Source organism: Aegilops tauschii, chromosome 2, assembly GCF_002575655.3.
Source record: "Aegilops tauschii subsp. strangulata cultivar AL8/78 chromosome 2, Aet v6.0, whole genome shotgun sequence".
NCBI classification, from domain to species: domain Eukaryota; kingdom Viridiplantae; phylum Streptophyta; class Magnoliopsida; order Poales; family Poaceae; genus Aegilops; species Aegilops tauschii.
Genome location: NC_053036.3, coordinates 502,118,915 through 502,144,048, shown reverse-complemented (window position 1 = coordinate 502,144,048; position 25,134 = coordinate 502,118,915). Strand labels below are relative to the sequence as shown.

At 43.3% G+C, this 25,134-nt stretch overlaps 1 protein-coding gene and 1 pseudogene across 1 annotated transcript; both read right to left on the bottom strand.

Annotated features, from left to right (window-relative positions):
- Positions 1 to 4,410: 4,410 nt before the first annotated feature.
- Positions 4,411 to 7,453, bottom strand: LOC109746336 (uncharacterized; annotated as a pseudogene).
- Positions 7,454 to 7,779: 326 nt separating this feature from the next.
- Positions 7,780 to 10,215, bottom strand: LOC109746335 (uncharacterized). The gene is made up of 3 exons (XM_020305453.1): positions 10,015 to 10,215; positions 7,985 to 8,530; positions 7,780 to 7,866 (listed from the first exon to the last, which is right to left on the bottom strand). Exons 1-3 carry the CDS (start codon positions 10,213 to 10,215, stop codon positions 7,780 to 7,782), a joined length of 834 nt encoding a protein of 277 aa, XP_020161042.1.
- Between the last annotated feature and the right edge of the window lie 14,919 nt (positions 10,216 to 25,134).

Genomic DNA, 25,134 nt, shown 5'->3' with positions numbered 1-25,134 from the left:
AAGGACGGCCTGATTGGCTGATTGGTGAGAGGGGGCGTTAAAGTGGTGCAGGTGTCACGCTTAGATTCGTCGTGGGAGCTTGTCGTTGTTTTCTTTTTCACGTGGATGGTCCTCTGTTTCTCATGGCTCGTCACTTGGGAGCATTTGGATCATGATCTAAGCTTTATACTTTTTTTTCCATGATCTAGAAAAGGCATGCCCATACAGCCATACTCCATAGCACATTTTTAACTTATTTTGAAACCAAAAAAGAAACAAATATGTTACTACCCTCCAATATGGAACAAATTTGTTCCTTAGTTTGTCAAAACCGTCTAAACTCAGTTCATTGCCTCCACTGAAATTGGTTTCTATGATGATGTAGAGGCGGTTTGGTGCAGCGGCAACCCAACCCACAAAGAACCATACAGGATCTTTCAATTTTTGAACTTTTTCTTTTGAGAAAATTGGAAGATAAAGCCATATTAAAACTTCACAAAGTTTAGAAGAATAAAATTATACCTATTTTAGGAAACTGAAATAGATAAATTCCGAATAAAGGAAAAAGTACAAGGAAAAACCAAAGCGGTTGAAGAAAAAAAGTTTAGAACAATATTCATTTTTTAGGAATATATCCAATAAGGCATTAGTAGATAGTACTATCTAAAGTTCTGTAGATACCAAAAGCAAAAAAATTCATAGATGCCAAAGCACAATTTAGTTAGGACTCTATTGCTTTCGTGCTAGTGCTTTCAATAGTATTTTTCCCATTCCATATAAATAAATAGGTGATATCTGCTAATACATTTCTCTCAACATGCAAAACATGTCACATCAGTAGACATGGCACTAAACATGGATGGAGAAAGATTCAACTATTTCGGCTCATGATTTTTCTAAAAATGTTCGCATATTCAAAACACTGTTTGCAATTAAAAAAAATGTTCGTAAAATCACAAAAAGCCCATGATTCTTTAAAAAAGTCCATGTATAAAAAAATATTAATTAAAAAATGTTCATGCATTTAGAAAAATGTCCTACAATTTTAAAAACAGTTCGTGAATTACAAAAGAGTTTATTGTTCATAAAATGTTTGCTGACTCGGAAAATGTTCATACATTTCAAAAAATGTTCGTGAATTTATATGAAAAAAATCGAAAAAATGATCATCTATTCTAGAATTGTTCGCCGATTCAAAAGAAAATGCTTAAAAACCGTTCACAATAAAAAAAGAATGTTTACAATTTTAAAAGAATGTTTGTAAATAGTAAAAATGTTCCCAAATTTGTAAAAAAGGTCACGAATGATCGAAGGTATGTAGTGAAACATGACTATATACCCGCGTGAATTTTGAAGAATTAACTGCCGGGGTGGATTGGCATATTAGAGTATGTTTTTAAAAAACTTTTCTTGAAATTCAGAATAATTCTTTGAATTACCAAGTTTTTTGACAACCAAGATATTTTTTTCAAAATGTGAACATTGCTTCAATTTGTGATAAATTAAAAAAAGAAACGTTTTATTGCATTTGTGAACAAATTTTCAAAATCATGCGATGAGATGGGAACAAAATGTGGTCATCGCCATTGGAGATTGTGATTTTTTTTCTTCCATTGCAACGCATGGGCCCTTTTGCTAGTATAAATAAATAGGTGATCTCTGCTAATACATTTCTCTCAACATGTTCAAACATGTCACATCAGTAGACATGTCACTAAACATGGATGGAGAAAGATTCAACCATTTCGGTTCTACTATGCTATATATTCAATAAATGTTACAACTATACACTAAATCTTATGTATTTTTAGTTTATTTCTTATATTATTAATACAAATATTCATGTTTCATGCAACTAAATCTCATCGGAAAAAATCCAATCAATTTTTGCAGCAATGCGCAGGGTATCATCTAGTTATACAAATAGTGGATCACTTTATGGTACGGTGCTGCTCTATGGCACCACTCACGGTTTATTTTTGTGTTATATGATTAGATATTAATTAAGACAAAATAATTAATCCAATAATTTTCTTTTAGCATAATGTTGTGGTTTGGCGATGGGCGTGATATTCTCACTCAATAGTTAATACTCACCATATTTCTCACTAACTTGCTTTAGGAGTACCTAGAACTTTCCTTAGATGTCTTTTATCACAACTATACAGGATAATTTTGAGAATATCATCTTCCTAGGCAGTTCCACTTGAGGGGAACACTTCTCTACACCCAAAGGCTCTCCTTGCACCGACAGGAGAAAGGCCTACTAGAGAGCTATCGAAGATGCTTCTCCCATACAAGATCCTTAGCATAAGAGCTATCCAAAGGAGCTAGAAAGACCAACGTAAATACATAACTACTTAATTTCCACAATGTAGCTTATATATTGTTTCCGCTTACATATTTGTGGAGCAAAATTCAGCGGCAGGCCGCGAGCATGGTTGAGGTGCCAGACTCCTTCCGGTGGATTTGATCAAAGGCGGGCCGCTATTCGGCGAGGTTGGCACACCGGGCATTATTTTTCGGCCTTACCATGATGCCCGACGTGCGAGAAATCTGGAGTTCTTGGGCCCCTCCGTAGCTCAAGTTCTTCGCAAGGCCGAGGCTGCCACATCAAACATGCTGCCCATTGTGCTTGCGGGAGCTGGAGTCCCTGGATCACTTGTTCAGTGCTCCTTCACGTGTGTTGTTTGGTTTGATGTGCTGCAGGTTAAAGGATGGGGGGAGTTTCACTACGATGGCGCAGGCGCAAGTGGTGGAGTGGTGGAAAGCAACGAGCGAGGCGGTGCCGGAAGGACGGAGGAAAGAGGTGAATTGCCTCATCATCTTTGTCATGCATTCCATTTGGAAAGAGCGGAACAGTCGTGTGTTTGACAAGGTTACTAAGACGAGGAGTTGGGGGGGGGGGGTCCGAACATAAAAACATCCATTTGCGGGTCAGCGCTGGAGATGCCCTTAGATGGCATATTGTTGACATAACATATATGCATGATTTGTTCATGGGGAAGGGCTGCATCTTTAGGAAAAATAGTTGGTGGGTTGTAAATGTTTTAAAAACTAGATGATACCCAACACGTATTTGCGGGAATGTTTTGTAGTATATTTTAGTGTACGGAACAAGAATATTTGGATAATAATATGATAACTAAAACTGAAACATACATATTACTTATTGTGTTTGGTCATTGTACAATTGAAAAAAAAAAAGCATAATATAATGGAAGTTCCCACACATGTTTGCATGTTGAGGTGAGTTTTCTTCTATGGTTGCATGTTGAGGTGGCATCCTTGCTTGATGAAAGAAACTAATATAGTGGATGGGTTGAGGGGTCAACAATATTTTTTTAGGGAAGTCAACAATGTTTGTTACTGGACTTTAAAAGTTAGTGTTAGGTTATTATTATTTTTGCAATAATTACAGTGCACCCATTAAGTTCCTTATCAGAATGGGGGTAGAGGGATCCAGACCTAGCAGAGGTTCGCAAAGCATGGATTGTGAGGCTACATCTTTCTCAGGATTGTTTGTACAGTTGTCCCAGTGTTATTGTTATTGTTCCAAAGTGTACGTAATTCGTCCCTTTCTCTAGGGGAAACGTAGTCTTTAAATAGAAAATTGTGGATTTGATTTCAATACTGGATTGTTCGTTTTCAGATTTATTGTTTCAAGCCTTGTTGCAAGTTTGCAACATTAGTATCGCCCTATATACGTTGACTCGTTGATGACAACAGCAAAGGTAAACAGAGAACTACGCAGACACGTACGCAAGGATGTAAGCTCTCTAGATCGACAGACACAATGAAAAATCACAACACAATAAACCGTCAAGTCCTAGGAACTCGACCACCTTACCTTTTTGGCTTCACCTATAAAACCTCGAACCTATAAGACGGATGATGCCGTGCGATACGAACAGAAGGAAAAAGGTAGCGCCATTTCTACCCTTAGCACAGCTATCATGGCCACAAAGATGGTTGCCGCGGCGATGGCCGTCGCCATCCTGGCCGCGCTCGCGGTGGCCGTGGCGGCGACGGACGGGACGGGGCCGAGGAGCTACTTCTCGTCGTGGGACGGGCCCGCGTGCACGGGGCGCATGTCGAGCGCGGGGAGCTGCGGGTGCAGCCCCGTCCACTAACACGGCGGCCACGAGTTCAACTTCCGCGGCGAGACGGCGACGCTCTACAGCGAGCACGGTTGCGCCGGCACGCCGTACCAGGTGTTCGAGGACACCCAGGCCTGCGGCGACTTCGGCTGGCGCAGCATCCACATCGACTGCTAAGCGCGTGACCGCGCCGTGGTGCACTCCGGCGACCCGCTCTATATATAGCTTACCCCAAAATAATGAAGTGCACGTGTCGTGTGTGATGAATAAATGTCTGAATGTCTGGTGAGAAGCTGTTTCGGCAGTTCAAAAGGGAGACAGAGATAAGCTGTTTCGCGCCACATTCTAGCTGCATGCCAATTAAGAACGTTTTGTCCAGAATAAAAGTTCCATGTCGATCAGTCTAATAGCAGAATAACAACGGTACGCTACTGAGCTCGAGTGATCAAACGAGCATCAAGCTACATAGGTTCAACAAAATATACGGCATCTCACGACAGCAGCCATGCCATACCAACGCAGGTGGAAGTTTCTTCAGCAAAGCCCAGGTGACACAAACATCATGCCTACAAACAACAGCGCGTACTATTTCGGGGCTCCTGACATCTCATGAACGGTATTTGGACCTTGATTTCTGCATATAAAACACGAAAAACGTTAGCTCACACTTGCCAGCAACCGGATTTGTCAGCGCTTTGGTCTGACATGTCCGTATGATGAGCAGTTTTCAGAAGGCTTTTGGTAATACCTGAAACCTTGGCTTGCTTATATGCAGCGAGTCCATTTTCACTAGATTATCAGCATCATCGAGCTCGATGACGGCCTTGATTACTGCATTTGACAGATCTTTATCTTCATCGGCATCAAAATAACAATCTCGGTCTTGGGCATCTTTGACTATCTTCTGCCAAACAGACTTGCTGTTGGATAAAGTCCTCCCATTTCCTACTATCCATAAACAGTGCCTGACAATAACAGCAACAAATAAGTTACTACCGATGGCATTAGAGAGCCACATTGGTCCTCTGCATGTTTGTGACATAAAAGTGATACAGTGGATTCATATTTAACACCGTATTGTAGAAGAATTAACTGTCAAAGTTAAATTTGGAAGACCACAAGGAGTATATAATTTAAATTCATTTTATTCGCAAAAAAAAATCATTTTGCAGGTACCCTGGAATCGAGCAACCAAAAAACTTACTTAGCTCTTGTGAGAGCCACATTGGTCCTCTGCATGTTTGTGAGAAATCCAACAGAACCAGCTTTATTGCTCCTCACTGTTGATATGATAATGATATCTTCCTCTGCGCCTTGGAAACCATCCACAGATTTCACTTTCACAGAGAAACCATCACACCTATCGTAGGATTTCCCAAGTTTTTCAGAGATTGCTCAAACTTGAGCATTATATGGGGACAGAACACCAACAGAGATTTTGATTCCTGTAGAGAATGACTCTGCAATTGAGGGGAAAAACGAGCTATTATACATGCAGTGAGCCAAGGACAAGCTACTAGTGGCTCAAACTGCAAATTCACACTGACATATTTCTCTTATTCGCAGCACATTCTCTTGCTTTCAGGACTTTCTTAATCCATGTTTTTCAATGGAGGTCATTTGTACAAAAATCGAGTGCCAAAACTGAAGAATTAATATTGTTGTTTACCTTTGAACAACCTCTGCACTATCCGCGAAACTGCAGCAGCTTCAATTGTGTTTCTCAGGCTACGCCCGTACTTCTCAGTTGTTTCATGTCCTCCATCTACATTTATGAAGGAGTATGACCCAAAGATTTTGCTTCCTAAAAACCTTTTTTCATAGCTCTCAGTAGAGACATTGGGACCATCAGATATCTTGCCCTCATAAAATGTAACAACTAGAAACTTGCTTATTTTTGGATGCATCCTGTATTGCACATTGAGAAGGTGCTTACTATAACCCAGCATACTTAACCTCTAAAAAACACTTCGCCCGAATTTAGCATTGTCAGATATCTACATAATCAAATTACATGTCAATACATCGCATTCAAAGGGAAAAAAAATGGAAGAAGAGAATAGTCAACACATATAGCTTACTTTGCTTTTCACCAGAGCAGGTAACTGATATTCGTCTCCGATAAAAACAGCCTGCTTTATGCCAGGCAGCAGCAAGGGAATTAAGGTCTCACACTCTTTGAGCTGTGCAGCCTCGTCGACAATTAGCAAGCCAAGATTCAAATTTTCAGGCTTCTTGACCAAACATGTATCTGATGATGAAGGGGAATTATCCATGGTCACATTGTATAATCTGAAAGAGCTGAAAACTGTACAGAGAATGCATTCCGCTCTCTGCAGAAGATAGAATTGAACTCCCCTCCTACTGTAAAAATCTGGAAGAATAAAGTTTTTGCAAAGATATCTTAATCCTTGCACACACAGGGATCTAGCCAGCTTGAACTTGGATTTACTGCATGTGTTAGTCCGCACACAGGCTAGCTTCTCAGGCCAGGAAACAGGATTACAGTCCTCTTCTACTTTGCCCTCAAGAAGTTCCTCTGACCATATGTCATCATTACCCCTGTCACGATTTATCAAAGGATGGAGAATTTTGATTAATTCAAGCACTTCCAGCATACACTGAAAGATCTGCGCTGCTTCTGATTTTCTTGGATGATCATTATATAGTTTCTCAATGCAACAGCGCAAATCCTTAGAAAGTTTGTTGTATCTATCTTTCAAATAATTCTTGAATGGTACTTCTCTGAATGCCTCCATCATAGCTTCATAGTCATGCCATCCTTCCTTATGGCACTCTTCTTCCTCGTCTTCAGCCCTGTTATGGATCGTCTTGCAGAACAGAGAGAAAGGTGCGACAAGCTGACCTAAAGGATAACATGGGGGCGAACAATGCCCATCCTCGCACATGAGGGGTTTGTCCCCATGCTTTTCAGACATCTCCTTTTTCATCTCCCTTTTTGTAAGAATATGCTCAATATGCAATTTGTACTTGGTCACTGGATTCTCAAGAAGATCTATCAGTGAGCACAAGCAATGCCTCCAACCACTGTGTGGTACGAAACATGGCAACAACCGCTTTGCACGTGAGTCAAGAAATACCGTAGAAAGATCATGACTATCATCTATTTTCATCCTCTCTTTATTTCCAAACAGGACAATGTCATTCAAAAAGCAGACGCTACCATCTGATGACTCTCTAACAAGCCTGACAATTCGAGATGCAACTTCCAATACAGCAGTATTTGTCGGAGCACAGGTAAGTGTCTTTACGCCCTTGATGAGCATTGCCCACAGGATAGTGCTGATGGTTTTTGTTTTACCTGTCCCAGGGGGTCCCCGTATTAGTTTTAGGGAAGGCGAGTGGTTCTCCATTACTGAGACACAGTCTGCCACTGCATTCAGCTGTGAATCATTTAAGTCAAACTTCTCAAGGCCAAGACCATCAATAGATTTACGAGTGAAGCATTGGGATATCTGGGAGCATGACGAGGTATCATGCACTACCTTCAACAGGAGAAACGGGCAAGTAAATCAATTATTTAGAATAATATCTATAGAAACCACACATTGCATAGGAACATATGGGAGTTATCGCAATCGAAATTAAGAAGGATGTGATTAACATTTTTTTCTGGAACAAGGATATGATAAACATTACTGCCAATGTGATATAAAGTGGAAGCAATAGAAAACTAATGTTAACGCAAAGGAATTCTTGCATTGGAGAGCCTTAGGTTGACAAAACAAACATAAGCAGACAGGAAGAGCATGTGCATGTCCATGTACTAATATTACAGTACAAACTTATAAATCCAATATAATGCACATAAAAGTTGATATCAGGCATACCAATGTATCAAAAAGGACCTAACACTTATTTTTGCACATAAACAACTGGCATACCTTTAGCTTGTATGGCCACACCAGATTAGCGATATCAGAAGCTTCCATATGCAGGCACTTCCATATACGGTTGTACGTCATCATATTTATGAGAAACACAGCAAATGATGGCGCCAAAGGCGTTCCTGTTTCTGGGTCTACTTCAACGGGAATATTGGATGAAAACCGAACGATGCAAAAATTGGCTGGGAAATCTCCATCTTCTTTGTCTCCAGATTTCAGAACTGAACCGAAAACATATGATGCCTTAGTTTGTCTCAAATCAGACACATGCTGTGGTTTCTGCAAGGACAAAATTATTATGTCCCCCTCTTTGGGATTGTATGTCTCCCTCGACTTCTGATACTTTGATGGCTCGGAAACCTCAAAACAGAATATTGATTTCTCGTCATCAAACTTCTCCACCCAGATTATTTCTATAAAGTTTGCCTGGGCATAACCGTCCAATGATGAAAAGACATCAGCATGTACTTCTTCAATGAGAGGGAATGTGAATGAATCCAAATAAGTGGGCAATGACATGAAGGTATCCGGTATGCTCTTGACCTGCGGTGAGTATCCATATGACTTAATCAGTTCTCATTCGAAGTAAAATCGAAGAGCAATCAATGATCAGTGTGAGAAGAACAATGCAATATACAGTTCAGGTGAGGTGCACCATAGTGGCATGCAATCACCGCAGTACAAATAAAGAGCATAACTTTTTTGAGAAATCAAGATTCAGCAATGGACTAATTACCAGAACAAAAATACTCAAGCCTATTAAAATGAAAAACCACCATGTGCACAAATTATACACCTAAGTTACAGTCTTATCATGGATGGTTTCTTCACCTGCGGAGATTTTACCGAAAATGTTCAACTCGATTGAAAGCAATTCTTATTTATTTATTTATTTTCCGGGGGGGGGGGGGGGGGGGGGTTCTGCTTGGCAAAACAACAAGCACATACAACCTCCGGTAACCGCCGTCCGTAACGCGCAGCTGAGTAGATTATTATAAATGAGAGACTAGTAGGCAAAGGTTGGGAGGTCATCACACAGCAGCAGCCTCCGTTGGAGAGAGGAGATCGACCCATCATCTCCCCGGCGAACGACGGAGCACAGAGAAGAGGAAGGGGAGAGTGTTGAATGGGTCTTGCGAGCGACTTTTTCTTTTGAAATGGGAGGGGATTACCCAACAAGTTGGGCCGAACAAGCCTCGGCCCCTGAAATCGTGATGCCCAGATGCCGAACTACTTTTGTTTTGACTTGTCAAAAAAAAACTTCTGTTTTTGACAGATTTTTTTGTTTTATTACAGGGCTGACCTACTTTAGTTATCCACCCCCTCCGTTCACAAATATTAAAATGTTTTGGATATTTCAATATGGTCTACATACTACCGAAATGAGTAAAAAAACACAAAAACATGTCTATATACATCTGATTCAGAATTTCTTTTTAAAACATCTTATACTAGTGATTGGAGGGAGCACATGACAGTGAATCTCGGGCATACAGCAAAAGAGATTTTAATAAAAAAATAGTAGCATATTATGTGTCCTAAATAAAAGAGGGTATACCATGTTCTCTACTAAAGAGCTATAGATCCCTGAAGAAAATATTAGTAGGAAATTGAAAAGTACATAACGCAAGTTTATTACAAGAAATCTACAATACAATTAGCTATACAGATATTATGAGCACCTAAAACCTTTGGTGTGGTTCATCTAAATATTCACGAAGATAATAATATTTTCGAAGTTCTCACTGCATTTTTTTTTTTGAAACTGCATTCATTTGATTTGGTTTTACTACAGAAAGGAGTGCCATCAGTTCAGCCAAATGAACAGCAGGATGGATAACGAGACCACTCAAGCTCCATTCAGAAGGAAAAAAAAACAAGATCAATGAAGCCCGGAAGAACGAAAATGTGTGGAACCACAGTGACCGGGTTAAAATGCTGACCCACTCCTGAGCATGCATCTGTGATCTGTCCTACAGTATCTTACAAGCAAACAAGGTGAGAACTCAAGATCAGATGTACGTCACCTGCTTCCTGAAGAGGTCGCTGTTGAAGATATCTTGGACGGACCAAGAGAATATTTTGTTCTCCAGGTCGCTAAGATCAAACCGGCTGAGCGCCTTGTCGTCCTTCTTCACCGAAGCCCAGTAGCTACGCACATCCTCCCTCTTCCTCTCGGTCTTCGTCTCGTCCTCTGCACTCTGGAGCTCCTGGTCCATGGCACTCATGGCGCTCTATCTTCCTACTGCCGCTCTCCTCGCCTCAGACCACTTGCTAGCCACCACTACGAGAACCACAGACGCATGTATTGGGACTTTGGGAGGCTCTGCGAGAGTGTACGAGGCCGATGGAGTTCCCGAGCTTAAAGTGGTACACTGGTGTTGGTTGATATCGTCCGTGGGGGTTCCCGAGTCGAAGTAAATGTAGCCAGGTGCCCAGGTGCGAGATTGGCCGTGTGCTTGAACCGTCTCACTTCCCGATGGGCGCGTGCGGCTGAGTAATGAAAGTAACAAATCGAACGCAACATTTCCCGGATATGCCGCGAGGCTGCAGCCTTCAAACCAAATGCAAGTTTTATTCTAGATGAACCAAACGCAAGATTTTAGTACTCGCTTTCTCATCTTAGTACCAAAAAAGTAGTTAGAGCAATTCCAATGGGGCAACCTAAACGAATGGCGATTTCGTTCGCTTTTTGTCTGTTTGGGTCGGCCGCCCGCCCGGCGTCCGCCCTGTTTTATGGGTCGGCAGCGCGCCCAACGCGCCGACCCATATGTGCCGGCGTGGCCGGCTGGCCGCCCAATTTTACATTGATGATTGCATTCAAATATATTGTCAAATGACATAGTTTAATCCGAATAAAATAGTATAGTTTTACAAGCCGAATGCAAATAAAAATGTTTCACATAGTTTTGCAAACGAATAAAAGAAGATACATTTATTGGTTACCAACATGAGCCCACATATGCTCAACCAAATCATTTTGCAGTTGCACGTGAGTTTCCCAATCACGCATGTCATGATCAAATTGGATGAACTGTTCAAACGTTGTCGCTCCTCCATGCTCAGGCACACCATTCTCAGCTTGAAACTGAAACCCTTGATCGTACAGACGTTCCGGGCGCTCGTCTTCTACGATCATATTGTGCATGATCACACAAGCAGTCATCACCTCCCATAGTTTCTGCGTGCTCCAGGTATTAGCAGGATACCGAACGATGCCCCATCGAGATTGCAAAACACCAAAGGCACGCTCGACATCCTTCCTAGCACTCTCTTGTTCTTTGGCAAATCTTTTCATCTTCTCTCCGACAGGGTTGGGTATTGTCTTGACAATAGTGGTCCACTGAGGATAGATACCGTCACTCAGGTAGTATCCTTTGTCATAGTTGTGGCCATTGACAGTAAAGTTCACCGGTGGTCTGTTGCCTTCGGCAAGCATAGCAAACACCGGCTCACGCTGAAGCACGTTGATATCATTGTGTGATCCAGCCATGCCAAAGAAAGAGTGCCAGATCCAGAGATCTTGAGACGCCACGGCCTCTAGTATGACAGTGCAAGCCCTGACATGGCCCTTATACCGCCCTTACCAAGTAGAAGGGTAGTTCTTCCGCTCCCAGTGCATGCAGTCTATGCTGCCAAGCATCCCTGGGAAGCCCCTACTCGCATTCACCGCCAACAAACGGGTTGTATCTTTAGCTGTCGGCTCTCTCAAGTACTCAGGGCCAAACGCAGCAATAACAGCCTTGCAGAACTTATACAGGGACTCTAGGCATGTAGAGTCGCTCATACGGACGTACTCGTCAATGAGATCACCGGGCACTCCGTATGCAAGCATTCGGATGGCAGTAGTGCATTTCTGATAAGAGGAGAAACCAATCTTGCCGACGGCATCCTCTTTGCACTCGAAATAGTCATCATAGCCGACCACCCCCTCTCTAATACGGTTGAAAAGATGCCTACTCATACGGAAACGGAGGCGGAATTTTCGATGTTTGAACAACGGGTTTGTTGTATCAAAGTAGTCCTTCCAAAGAAGGAAATGCCCGCTCTCTCGGTTGCGATTCAACGCCGGAAGGTGGCCCAGAATGGAGCCACGGAACAACAGCCGCTGGCTGTTGAGGTGGTGATGGACCAACATGGCAGCCAATATCTCCTCCTCGTCATCGGACGACGAATCGTCGGAGTCGCAAAGGAAATTATGAAAAAAGAACTCATCGGCGGAGTCCATTTTGTACCTTGGCAAACTGTCGAATAGCTTGCGGGCGTCGACAAAGGAGACGGCCGGCGAGGGGAGTCGCGGCGCGCACGGACCAGCTAGCTGCCCTGCCGGCGTCCGACGAGCATGCCGGTGAGGATCTGGCCGGGGCTGCGAGGCGGATTCTTGGTCGCGTGCGGCTGTGCGGTGGGGGGAGCGGGGGTGGGAAGCAGTCGGCTCGCCGTCGGCAAGACGGCGGTGGCGGGCGACGGGGGAATGGGCGGCGTTGCTAGGCGGATGTGGAGGCGGCGGCAGCTGGCAGAGACGCCGGCAAAAATGGGCGGCGGCGTCGGCGACGAAGGAGGCGGGCGAGGGTTGCTGTTGGATGAGGGTGGGGGAGGCCAATGTGCCACCGACCAGCGGGCCCGGGGAGAGGAGAAGGCGAGCGTGCACGCGTCCGTCGCGTGTCCGCGCCGACGCAAATCCGGCTCAAAAATGGGCCGGGAATGGGTCGCCCGCGGACGAAAAGCGGACGCGCGTCCATTTGGGTCGGCGCGTTGGGCCGCCTTTTGTGTCCGCGTTGACCCAAACGGACGGCGGCGGACGAAATGGGTCACCCCATTGGAGTTGCTCTTATGTTTCATACAGGTATGCCCTTATGTCAGTCAATACCTCCAATTCTATTTTGCATTTTTCTAATGATGAGATTATTCATAATGCAAATCAGTTAGGAGTTTCACTAGGTAGTAATGGTAGTGAAATTTCTAAATCCGTTAATGATATTCTGGAGCTTGAGGCGGAGCGCGCCTTAGAAATGATTCGAAATTTAGCGGCTGTCAAACATATGAACGATTTGGATATAGATGCATTGGGAGTTAGGGTACTTGATAGCTTTTGTGCGGATCTTGCATCCTCACTTCTTGAGACGGAGGAGGATGAGTGCCAAGGTTGGAAAAGGCGGTAGGCGTAAGCGAGGCGGTTGGCCTTCGCCTAGTGCGTAGGCGGTGCCTAAGCGCCCTAGGTACGGCCTAGGCGGTAATATAGTTTTTACTCGTAGTGTATTTGTGATTATTATATGGGTGTTGATATTAGTTTAGGGCATATAAATAAGTTAATTACCATCTAATGCCATTGGAATATAACCCGTTTGGCATATCAGTGTAGTATGTGGCATGATTTTTTGCTTGGGTAGGTAATTCCTTGCTTGCCCTGCCTAGGCCTCCATTTATGCCCTAGGCGAGACGTTTGGCCATTGCCTAGTGCCTAGGCGTGCCTAAGCGCCTCCTAGGCACTGCCTTTTCCAACAGAATTGAGTGCTCTATTTGCCCAAGGGATTCCATTCTTGCAGATACTCCGGTGGTTATGTCCATTGAGCTCGGTTGTGAGGACCGAGTAGAGGACCAAAACAAGCTTAAACGCAAGTGGAAACGTAAGATTTATCCGGCTTCGGCTGTGCATATAAGTGCTAGGATCCGGACCACTAAAAAATTTCATGATGAAATATGAAAGGAAGCTTTTGGAATAGCAGAGGTCTTAAGGACTTGGCTAAAAGAAGGTTTCTAGCGGATGCATCTATAGAACACAAGTTGGAATTTATCGCCCTCTCCGAAACTGGAAGGGACAATTTTACTCCCCAGTTTCTTAGTACTTTATCGGGAGGTGTTGATTTCTATTGGCATTGCTTGCCTCCAAGAGGAAGATCCAGTGGGATTTTACTTGGGGTTAAATGCGATATGTTGGAAGTCCGGAATGTGGTTATGGGTGATTTTGCGGTTAAGTTTCGGGTCAGATCGAAGGCCGACGGGTTTAATTGGGCATTGGTGGCGGCGTATGGCGCCGCGCAGCCTGAACTCAAACCAGATTTTTTGGCGGATCTAGTTCGTACTTGCGGTAGCGAGCAACTCCCAATTCTGGTTGGGGGCGATTTTAACATTATTCGACGTCGGGAGGAAAAAACAATGATAACTTTGACGACAGATGGTCGTTTATGTTCAATACAATCATTGAAAGCTTGGATCTTAGAGAGATCGAGCTTTCCGGTAGAAAGTTCACTTGGGCCAATACATTACCAATCCCGACGTTTAAGAAGCTAGATCGTGTCCTCGCTAGCGTCGAATGGGAGCAGAAGTTTCCTCTTGTGACGGTCCAAGCGTTATCACGCGTGATCTCTGACCATACCCCATTGCTGGTTAACTCTAGAGAAGCAACACATGTGGGAAACAAGAACACTTTTTCTTTCGAATTAGCATGGTTTGAAAGAGAAGGGTTCCTGGATCTGATAGCAAGAGACTGGGCTAAAGATTGAAGAGGGAGGTCGAATTTTGAAAGATGGCAGAATAAGATAAGGCACCTAAGACAGTTCTTACGTGGGTGGGCCAAACATTTGAGTGGGATATATAAGGTTGAGAAGGAAAGACTCCTTCTACTTATTCAATCCCTAGAATTAAAAGTCGAGTCCTCCATTCTAGATACTAGGGAGTTGGAAACTAAAATGGAGGCGGAAATGAGACTGAAAGAATTGCTTCGAGAGGAGGAATTGAAATGGGCACTACGAGCTAAAGTTCGCAAAATCATCCAAGGGGATGATAACACTCAAGTCTTCCATATGATTGCGAATGGCAAGCATCGAAAGAAGAGAATCTTTCAGCTCGAGCAAGATGAGGGGATGATTTTAGGACAGGAGAACCTAAAATTATATATCACCAATTACTATAAGCAGCTGTTTGGGCCTCCTGAGGATAATTTCGTATCCTTGGATGAGTCGAGGGTTGAGGATGTCCCTCCGCTAGCAGCGGATGAGAACGATATTTTGACCACCCCATTTTCAGAGAAAGAGGTGTTTGAGGCAATTTCACAAATGAAGAATAATAAAGCTCTAGGTCCGGATGGTTTTCCGGCGGAGTTTTATAAAAAGTGTTGGCACATTATTAAGGGTGACTTGCTCCCGATGTTCCATGATTTATTCTCTGGACAGTTGCAGTTATTTGACTTGAATTATGGAACGATTACTTCGCTTCCTAAGAAAATAGAGGTCGTGCCTATTGAACAGTTCAGGCCGATCTGTCTTCTAAATGTCAGCTTTAAAATTTTCACCAAGGTTGGGACTAATAGGCTTACGCAGATTGCGCATTCTGTGGTGCATCTGTCTCGAACTGTCTTCATGCCGGACAGAAACATCCTAGAAGGGGTTGTAGTCCTACATGAAACGCTCCATGAAATTCACACGAAAAAACTAGATGGGGTGGTTTTCAAAGTGGATTTTGAGAAAGCGTACGATAAGGTAAAGTGGCCTTTTCTTTAGCAGGCCTTGCGTATGAAAGGCTTTGATCAGTCCTGGAGAAACCAGGTAGATTCTTTCACGCAAAAAGGGAGTGTTGAAATCAAAGTGAATGCTGACATGGGTCATTACTTCCAGACACACATGGGTCTAAGGCAAGGCGATCCGATGTCACCGATTCTGTTCAACATAGTGGTCGACATGTTGACAATCCTAATAGGAAGGGCTAAGGATGATGGCCAGGTAGGTGGCCTCGTTCTGCATTTAGTTGACGGAGGAGTGTCTATCCTACTGTACGCTGATGATACGATCATCTTCATGGAGCATGATTTGGCAAAAGCAAGGCACATGAAGCTTGTGTTATGCCTGTTCGAACAACTGTCGGGGTTAAAGATTAACTTTCATAAAAGTGAATTGTTCTGCTTTGGAAAAGCTAAAGATGAACAAGAAGCTTACAAACAATTGTTCGGGTGCGAATTGGGGTCTTTACCCTTCACGTATTTCGGTATACCAATCCACCATCGCAAGCTTTCCAACAAAGAATGGAAGTGCATTGAGGATCGGTTTGAAAAAAGCTAAGCTGCTGGAAGGGCAAGCTTATGTCATACGGAGGCCGACTAATTCTCATTAATTCGGTACTCACGAGTATGCCTATGTTTCTCTTGTCCTTTTTTGAGGTACCAGTTGGAGTCCGGAAAAGGCTAGATTTCTATAGATTGCGCTTCTTCTGGCAGAGTGACGAATTACAACGAAAGTACGGACTCGCTAAATGGGATATCATTTGTAGGCCGAAAGACCAAGGGGTCTCGGCATTGAAAATTTAGAGGTGAAGAATAGATGTCTTCTCAGCAAGTGGCTGTATAAGCTATCTGTAGAGACGGATGCCACATGGGGCCAGATTATGCGTAATAAGTACCTTCAATCCAAAACCTTATCGCAGGCGATGGTAAGGCCGACTGATTCGAGTGAAATCAGTCTTTTTCAACTGGACACAATTTGTAGTTGGAAATGGTACTACCACGAGATTCTGGGAGGATACATGGCTAGGGGAGAAGCCCCTTGCACTCCAATATCCCTCTCTCTATAATATTGTTCAGCGAAGAGATGCTTACATTGCAACCGTATTACAGTCCAATCCTCTTAATATTCAATTCAGGAGGACGTTAGCAGGAAACCGTTGGGAAGTTTGGCTCCATCTTGTGAGAAGATTGATGGATGTTCAACTATCTCAACAGCCCAATCAGTTGCGTTGGAAACTAACAAAGAATGGAGAGTTTTTGGTTAAATCCATGTATTTGGATGTTATCAACTCTAGCTCTATTCCTCGTTCGAAATATGTTTGGAAAGTCAAAGTACCTTTAAAAATTAAAGTGTTTATGTGGTTTGTCCATAAACAAGTCATTCTAACTAAGGACAATTTGGCTAAACGCAACTGGACATGATCTACAAGATGTAGTTTCTGTGATAGTGATGAATCCATCAAACACCTCTCTCTTGACTGCCCATTGGCAAAAAAATTGTGGTGGTCGGTCCACATAGCATTTAATATTACTCCTCCGAATACTATCAACACGTTATTTGGGACGTGGCTAGACGGGATAGATTCAGAAACAGCGAGACATATCCGTCTAGGAGTCTGTGCTTTATTGTGGGCGGTTTGGAACTGCAGAAACGATTTGGTTTTTAACAGAACAACAAATATTCATTTCTTGTAGGTTATTTTCTGGGCCACTACACTGATCCGTATGTGGTCGCTACTCACTCCAATGGAGGCCAGGGAGCGTTTGGTTACTGGATCTATCCGATGGGAGACGGTAGCAGGAGCTATCTTCAACCGGTTTGGATGGCGGTCATGTAATAGGATAGGTGTTTAGTTTCCTATCTTATTTTTTTGCCTGCCGGTTGTGGCTATCCCTTTGTTTTGCTTGTGCTCTTTGTGAGCCTTTTTACTTTTTGAGACCTGAAGACTTTTGTTGAACACCTCGCTTGTCAATAATATGGTCGTATGCATCGTTCTGATGCAGAGGCCGGGGGATAACCTCCTTTTCGAGAAAAAAAAGGTATGCCCTTAAAAACATTCTTTGATTGCAAATCCAAAGATTTTTTTAGTTTTGAAACAAAGATTTTTTTTGAGACAAGTATAATAGGGTGACATAGACATGACACCCTATGGTGACATAGCAAGGCACGGGATGACACACTTGTTGTCTGGGAAGCATTGTAGGGGTAGCCTACCCCCCCCCCTAACGTACGGGTTTTGGCTTGGCGAGTTGCAACTAATTCTCTAGCTATTATGCCAAATAAAGCACATCGTGACATGGTTGTTACTGATACATGTGTTATTTGTGGAATGGAACACGAGGATACATTCCACGCCATGTGCAGAGGTCCATTGGCACAAGACCTTTGGCGAGCTATGCGAGCACATTGGAGAATGATGTCGAGGCTGGATGATATTGCCCACACTGGTATGGAGTGGATCTTACAGCTCCTTGACGAGTGCAATCCTGACAAGAAGGTACCCATCAGTGCCAGCCTCGGAAATCTATGGGGTCAATAGAATTTTTTTGATTTTTTTCTTCACAATGAACAGTAATTCTAGGCTATTTTCAAGTTGTGGGATCGGCTGACCCCACAGTTTACACATAGGTTCGCCGTTGGTATCCATCCTAATGACCTTACGGCAGACATGGCACGTCCACAATGAGATATGTTATCCTACTCATAGCTAAGCAATTTGCAAAATATGAATCTTTGTAGGCGTTGTTGCATGTTAGCCAAGCAATTTGTAAGCATGCAAATCAGCTCCTTAGATTATGTTATCCTACTCCTAGCTACTTAGCATGTTTTTTACAGGCATATCAACTGCAGACAATGCGTACAAGGAAGTTCAGGTAACTAGCATACAAGAGCATCCTGAAAACTAATTTGTGGTGGCACTTGCTGCAGATGTGTTAGATAGTTTTTTTTGTCAGATTGTTGTTTTCAGATTTGTTCAAGTATACAATAATTACCTTTTTAATTTCTGAAGTAAAAAATATGTTGAAAGCTTGAAATGCTGGTAAGAATCTTGATTTTGAATACTGTTTGTGCCCTGCTGCAGCATGCCCATTTTACGTAAGAAGATATAGCTAATTCTAGGTATTCCATTGAGGAACTCTCGGACAATTCAATTATGTGCAAGAGCAGACGAAGATAAAATGCTGTACATTTTTGTCATATATATTTCTTGACCATTCTGATGATTGTGATGTTGAACAAACGTGAACAGATGATTTATATGATTAGTCAATCAATTCTAATTAATGGTTTAGAATTATGCTCCAGCCCATATATCAAAACATTGTAGTGTGAGTCATTTAAATTTTATTAGATGTTTCTTCGATTTCTGTATTTTTTTCCTCAAGTATGAACGGACGCGACAATGCACGCCTTTACGGTCTAGTTGTTGGAAACGTAGCATGCAATTTAAAAAAAATCTACGCTCACGCAAGATCTATCTAGGAGATGCATTGCAACGAGAGAGAGAGTGTGTCTACGTACCCTCGTAGACCGAAAGCAGAAGCATTTGACAACGCGGTTGATGTAGTCGAACTTCTTCTAGCTCCGACCGATCAAGTACCACACGCGCGTCACCTCCGAGTTCTGCACACGTTCAGCTCGGTGACGTCCCTAGCCTTCTTGATCCAGCAAGACGCCGAGGTAGTAGATGAGTTCCCTTAGCACAATGGCGTGGTGACGGTGATGGTGAAGTGATGCTCGCAGGGCTTCGCCTAAGCACTATGAAGATATGGCCGAGCGTGTAAACTGTGGAGGGGGGTGCCGCACACGGCTAGGCAATTGTCTGTTATGTGCTAGGCGCCCCTTCCTCATATATATAGGTGGGTGGGAGGGAGGAGCACCACTAGGAGGCGCCCAAGTAGGAGGAATCCTACTTGGAGTCCCTCCCAAGCCGTGCGCCCCCTGCCATATATAACCGAGGTGGAAGGAAAGAGGGGGGGGGAGAGGGAAGGAAGTAGGAATCCTAATCCACACTTTCCTTGCCCTCCCCTCTTTCCTTCTCCTCCTCATAGGGCTGGCCTCTATAGGGGCGTACCAAGGCTCGTGTGTTCCCTCACTTGGCCAATAAGGCCCGTATCTTTGCCGGGGGGGGGGGGGGGGGGCTCGAAACTCCTTTCCGGTGACCCGATAAGTACCCGGTACCCTCTAGAACACTTTCGGTGTATGAATACCATCGCCCTGAAGGAAATATGCCCTAGAGGCAATAATAAAGTTGTTATTTATATTTCCTTATATCATGATAAATGTTTATTATTCGTGCTATAATTGTATTAACTAGAAACTTAGTACATGTTTGAATACATAGACAAACAGAGTATCCCTAGTATGCCTCTACTTGACTAGCTCGTTAATCAAAGATGGTTAAGTTTCCTGACCATAGACATGTGTTGTCATTTGATCAATGGGATCACATCATTAGAGAATGATGTGATGGACAAGACCCATCCATTAGCTGAGCATAATGATCGTTTAGTTTTATTGCTATTGCTTTCTTCATGACTTATACATATTCCTCTGACTATGAGATTATGCAACTCCCGAATACCGGAGGAACACTTTGTGTGCTATCAAACGTCTAAACGTAATAGGGTGATTATAAAGATGCTCTACAGGTGTCTCCGAAGGTATTTGTCGAGTTGGCATAGATCGAGATTAGGATTTTTCACTCTGTGTATCGGAGAGGTATCTCTGGGCCCTCTCGGTAATGCACATCACTATAAGCCTTGCAAGCAATGTGACTAATGAGTTAGTCACGGGATGATGCATTACGGAACGAGTAAAGAGACTTGCCGGTAACAAGATTGAACTAGGTATGATGATACCGATGATCGAATCTCGGGCAAGTAACATACCGGTGACAAAGGGAATGACGTATGTTGTTATGCGGTTTGACCGATAAAGATATTCGTAGAATATGTAGGAGCCAATATGAGCATCCAGGTTCCGCTATTGGTTATTGACCGGAGATGTGTCTCGGTCATGTCTACATAGTTCTCGAACCCGTAGGGTCCGCACGCTTAACGTTCAATGACGATTTGTATTATGAGTGGTGAGTTTTGGTGACCGAAGTTTGTTCGGAGTCCCGGATGAGATCACGGACATGACGAGGAGTCTAGAAATGGTTGAGAGGTAAATATTTATATATTGGAAGGTTGTATTCGGACATCGGAATGGTTCCGAGTGATTCGGGTATTTTACCGGAGTACCGAGGTGTTACCGGAACCCCCCGGGGAAGTATTGGGCCAACATGGGCCTAAGGGAGAGAGAGGGAAGCCCGTGGGGGTGGCCACACGCCCCCTCCTAGGGAGTCCAAATAGGACAAGGAGGAGGGGGCGGTGCCCCCGTTCCCTTTCCCTCTCCCTCTCCTTCCTAGTCCATCCGGTGGAATAAAGGAAAAGGGGGGGATCCTACTTGGACTAGGAGTCCAAGTAGGACTCCCCCCATGGCGCGCCCCTCCTGGCCGCCGGCCTCTCTCTCCCCCTCCTTTATATACGTGGGCAGGGGGCACCCCAAAGGCACACCAAGATTTCTCTTAGCCGTGAGCGGGGCCCCCCTCCACAGTTTACTCATCCGGTCACATCGTCGTAGTGCTTAGGCGAAGCCATGCGTGGTCATATCACCATCACCGTGACCACGCCGTCGTGCTAACGGAACTCTCCCTTGACCCTCTACTAGATCAAGAGCTCGAGGGACGTCATCAAGCTGAACGTGTGCTGAACACGGAGGTGCCGTACGTTCGGTATTTGGTTCGGTTGGATCGTGAAGACGTTCGACTACATCAACCGCGTTAACCTAACGCTTTCGCTTTCGGTCTACGAAGGTACATGGACTCACTCTCCCCTCTCATTTCTATGCATCTCCTAGATAGATCTTGCGTGATCGTAGGAATTTTTTTTAAAATTGCATGCTACGTTCCCCAACAGTGGCATCCGAGCTAGGTCTATGCGTAGATGATATGCATGAGTAGAACACAAAGAGTTGTGGGCTATAATAGTCATACTGCTTACCACCAACGTCTTACTTTGATTCAGCGGTATTGTTGGATGAAGCGGCCCGGACCGACATTACATGACCGCGTTCATGAGACTGGTTCTACCGACGTGCTTCGCACACAGGTGGCTGGCCGGTGTCTGTTTCTCCAACTTTAGTTGAATTGAGTTTGACTACAGCCGGTCCTTGTTGAAGGTTAAAATAGCACACTTGACGAAAAATCGTTGTGGTTTTGATGCGTAGGTAAGAACAGTTCTTGCTAGAAGCCCATAGCAGCCACGTAAAACTTGCAACAACAAAGTAGAGGACGTCTAACTTGTTTTTGGAGGGCATGTTGTGATGTGATATGGTCAAGACGTGATGAGATATAAATTGTTGTATGAGATGATCATGTTTTGTATAAGTTATCGGCAACTGGCAGGAGCCTTATGGTTGTCGCTTTATTGTATGAAATGCAATTGCCATGTAATTGCTTTACTTTATCACTAAGCAGCAGCGATAGTCGTAGAAGCAATAGTTGGCGAGACGACAATGATGCTACGATGGAGATCAAGGTGTCAAGCCGGTGACGATGGAGATCATGACGGTGCTTTGGAGATGGAGATCAAAGGCACAATATGATGATGGACATATCATGTCACATATTTTGATTGCATGTGATGTTTATCTTTTATGCATCTTATTTTTCTTAGTACGGCGGTAGCATTATAATATGATCCCTCACTAAATTTCAAGGTATAAGTGTTTTCCCTGAGTATGCACAGTTGCTACAGTTTGTCGTGCTGAGACACCACATGATGATCGGGTGTGATAAGCTCTACGTTCACATACAACGAGTGCAAGCCAGTTTTGCACGAGCAGAATACTCGGGTTAAACTTGATGAGCCTAGATTATGCAGATATGGCCTCAGAACACTGAGACCGAAAGGTCGAATGTGAATCATATAGTAGATATGATCAACATAGAGATGTTCACCATTGAAAACTACTCCATCTCATGTGATGATCGGACATGGTTTAGTTGATATGGATCACGTGATCATTTAGATGACTAGAGGGATGTCTATCTAAGTGGGAGTTCTTAAGTAATATGATTAATTGAACTTTAATTTATCATGAACTTAGTACCTGATAGTTTTTGAATGTCTATGTTGTTGTAGATCAATGGCCCGTGCTACCGTTTCCTTGAATTTTAATGCGTTCCTAGAGAAAGCTAAGTTGAAAGATGATGGTAGCAACTACACGGACTGGGTCCGTAACTTGAGGATTATCCTCATTGCTGCACAGAAGAATTACGTCCTGGAAGCACCGCTAGGTGCAAGACCTGCTGCAGGAGCAACTCCAGACGTTATGAATGTCTGGTAGAGCAAAGCTGATGACTACTCGATAGTTCAGTGTGCCATGCTTTACGTCTTAGAATCGGGACTTCAAAGACGTTTTGAACGTCATGGAGCATATGAGATGCTCCAGGAGTTGAAGTTAATATTTCAAGCAAATGCCCGAGTTGAGAGGTATGAAGTCTCCAACAAGTTCTATAGCTGCAAAATGGAGGAGAATAGTTCTGTCAGTGAACACATACTCAGAATGTCTGGGTACCATAACCACTTGACTCAGCTTGGAGTTAATCTTCCCGATGATAGTGTCATTGACAGAGTTCTTCAATCACTGCCACCAAGCTATAAAGGCTTTGTGATGAACTATAATATGCAAGGGATGGAAAAGACAATTCCCGAGGTCTTCGCGATGCTAAAGGCTGCGGAGGTAGAAATCAAGAAGGAGCATCAAGTGTTGATGGTTAACAAGACCACTATTTTCAAGAGAAAGGGCAAAGGGAAGAAGGGGAACTTCAAAAAGAATGGAAAGCAAGTTGCTGCTCAAGGGAAGAAGCCCAAGTCTGGACCTAAGCCTGAAACTAAGTGCTTCTACTGCAAAGGGACTGGTCACTGGAAGCGGAACTGCCCCAAGTATTTGGCGGATAAGAAGGATGGCAAAGTGAAAGGTATATTTGATATACATGTTATTGATGTGTACCTTACTAATGCTCATAGTAGCGCCTGGGTATTTGATACTGGTTCTGTTGCTCATATTTGCAACTCAAAACAGGGGCTACGAATTAAATGAAGATTGGCTAAGGACGAGGTGACGATGCGCGTGGGAAATGGTTCCAAAATCGATGTGATCGCCATCAGCACACTACCTCTACATCTACCGTCGGGATTAGTTTTAGACCTGAATAATTGTTATTTGGTGCCAGCGTTGAGCATGAACATTATATCTGGATCTTGTTTGATGCGAGACAGTTATTCATTTAAATCAGAGAATAATGGTTGTTCTATTTATATGAGTAATATCTTTTATGTCATGCACCCTTGATGAAGTGGTCTATTTTTGTTGAATCCCGATTGTAGTGATATTCATAAAATTGAAGCCAAAAGATGCAAAGTTAATAATGATAGTGCAACTTATTTGTGGCACTGCCATTTATGTCATATTAGTGTAAAGCGCATGAAGAAACTCCATGCTGACGGGCTTTTGGAATCACTTGATGCTTGTGAACCATGCCTCATGGGCAAGATGACTAAGACTCCGATCTCGAGAACAATGGAGCGAGCAACTGACTTATTGGAAATAATACATACTGATGTATGCGGTCCGATGAGTGTTGAGGCTCGCGGTGGGTATCATTATTTTTTGACCTTCAAAGATGATTTGAGCAGATATGGGTATATCTACTTGATGAAACATAAGTCTGAAACATTTGAAAAGTTCAAAGAATTTCAGAGTGAAGTGGAAAATCATCGTAACAAGAAAATAAAGTTTCTACGATCTTATCATGGAGGTGACTATTGAAGTTATGAGTTTGGTCTTCATTTGAAACAATGTGGAATAGTTTCGCAACTCACGCCACCTGGAACACCACAACGTAATGGTGTGTCCGAACGTCGTAACCATACTTTATTAGATATGGTGCGATCTATGATGTCTCTTACTGATTTACCACTATCGTTTTTGGGGTTATGCTTTAGAGACGGCTGCATTCACGTTAAATAGGGCACCATCTAAATCTGTTGAGACGACACCATACGAACTGTGGTTTGGCAAGAAACCTAAGCTGTCGTTTCTTAAAGTTTGGGACTGCGATGCTTATGTGAAAAAGCTTTAACCTTATAAGCTCGAACCCAAATCGAAGAAATGTGTCTTCATAGGATAACCAAAGGAAACTGTTGGGTACACCTTCTATCACAGATCCGAAGGCAAGATTTTCATTGCTACCTTTCTATAGAAGTAGTTTCTCTCGAAAGAACTGAGTGGGAGGAAAGTAGAACTTGATGAGGTAATTGTACCTTCTCCCGAATTGGAATGTATTTCATCACAGAAATTAGTTGCAGTGATTCCTACACCAATTAGTGAGGAAGCTAATGATGATGATCATGAAACTTCAAATCAAGTTACTACCAAACCTCGTAGGTCAACTAGAGTACGATCCGCACCAGAGTGGTACGGTAATCCTGTTCTGGAAGTCATGTTACTAGACCATGACGAACCTACAAACTATGAGGAAGCGATGATGAGCCCAGATTCCGTGAAATGGCTTGATGCCATGAAATCTGAGATGGGATCCAT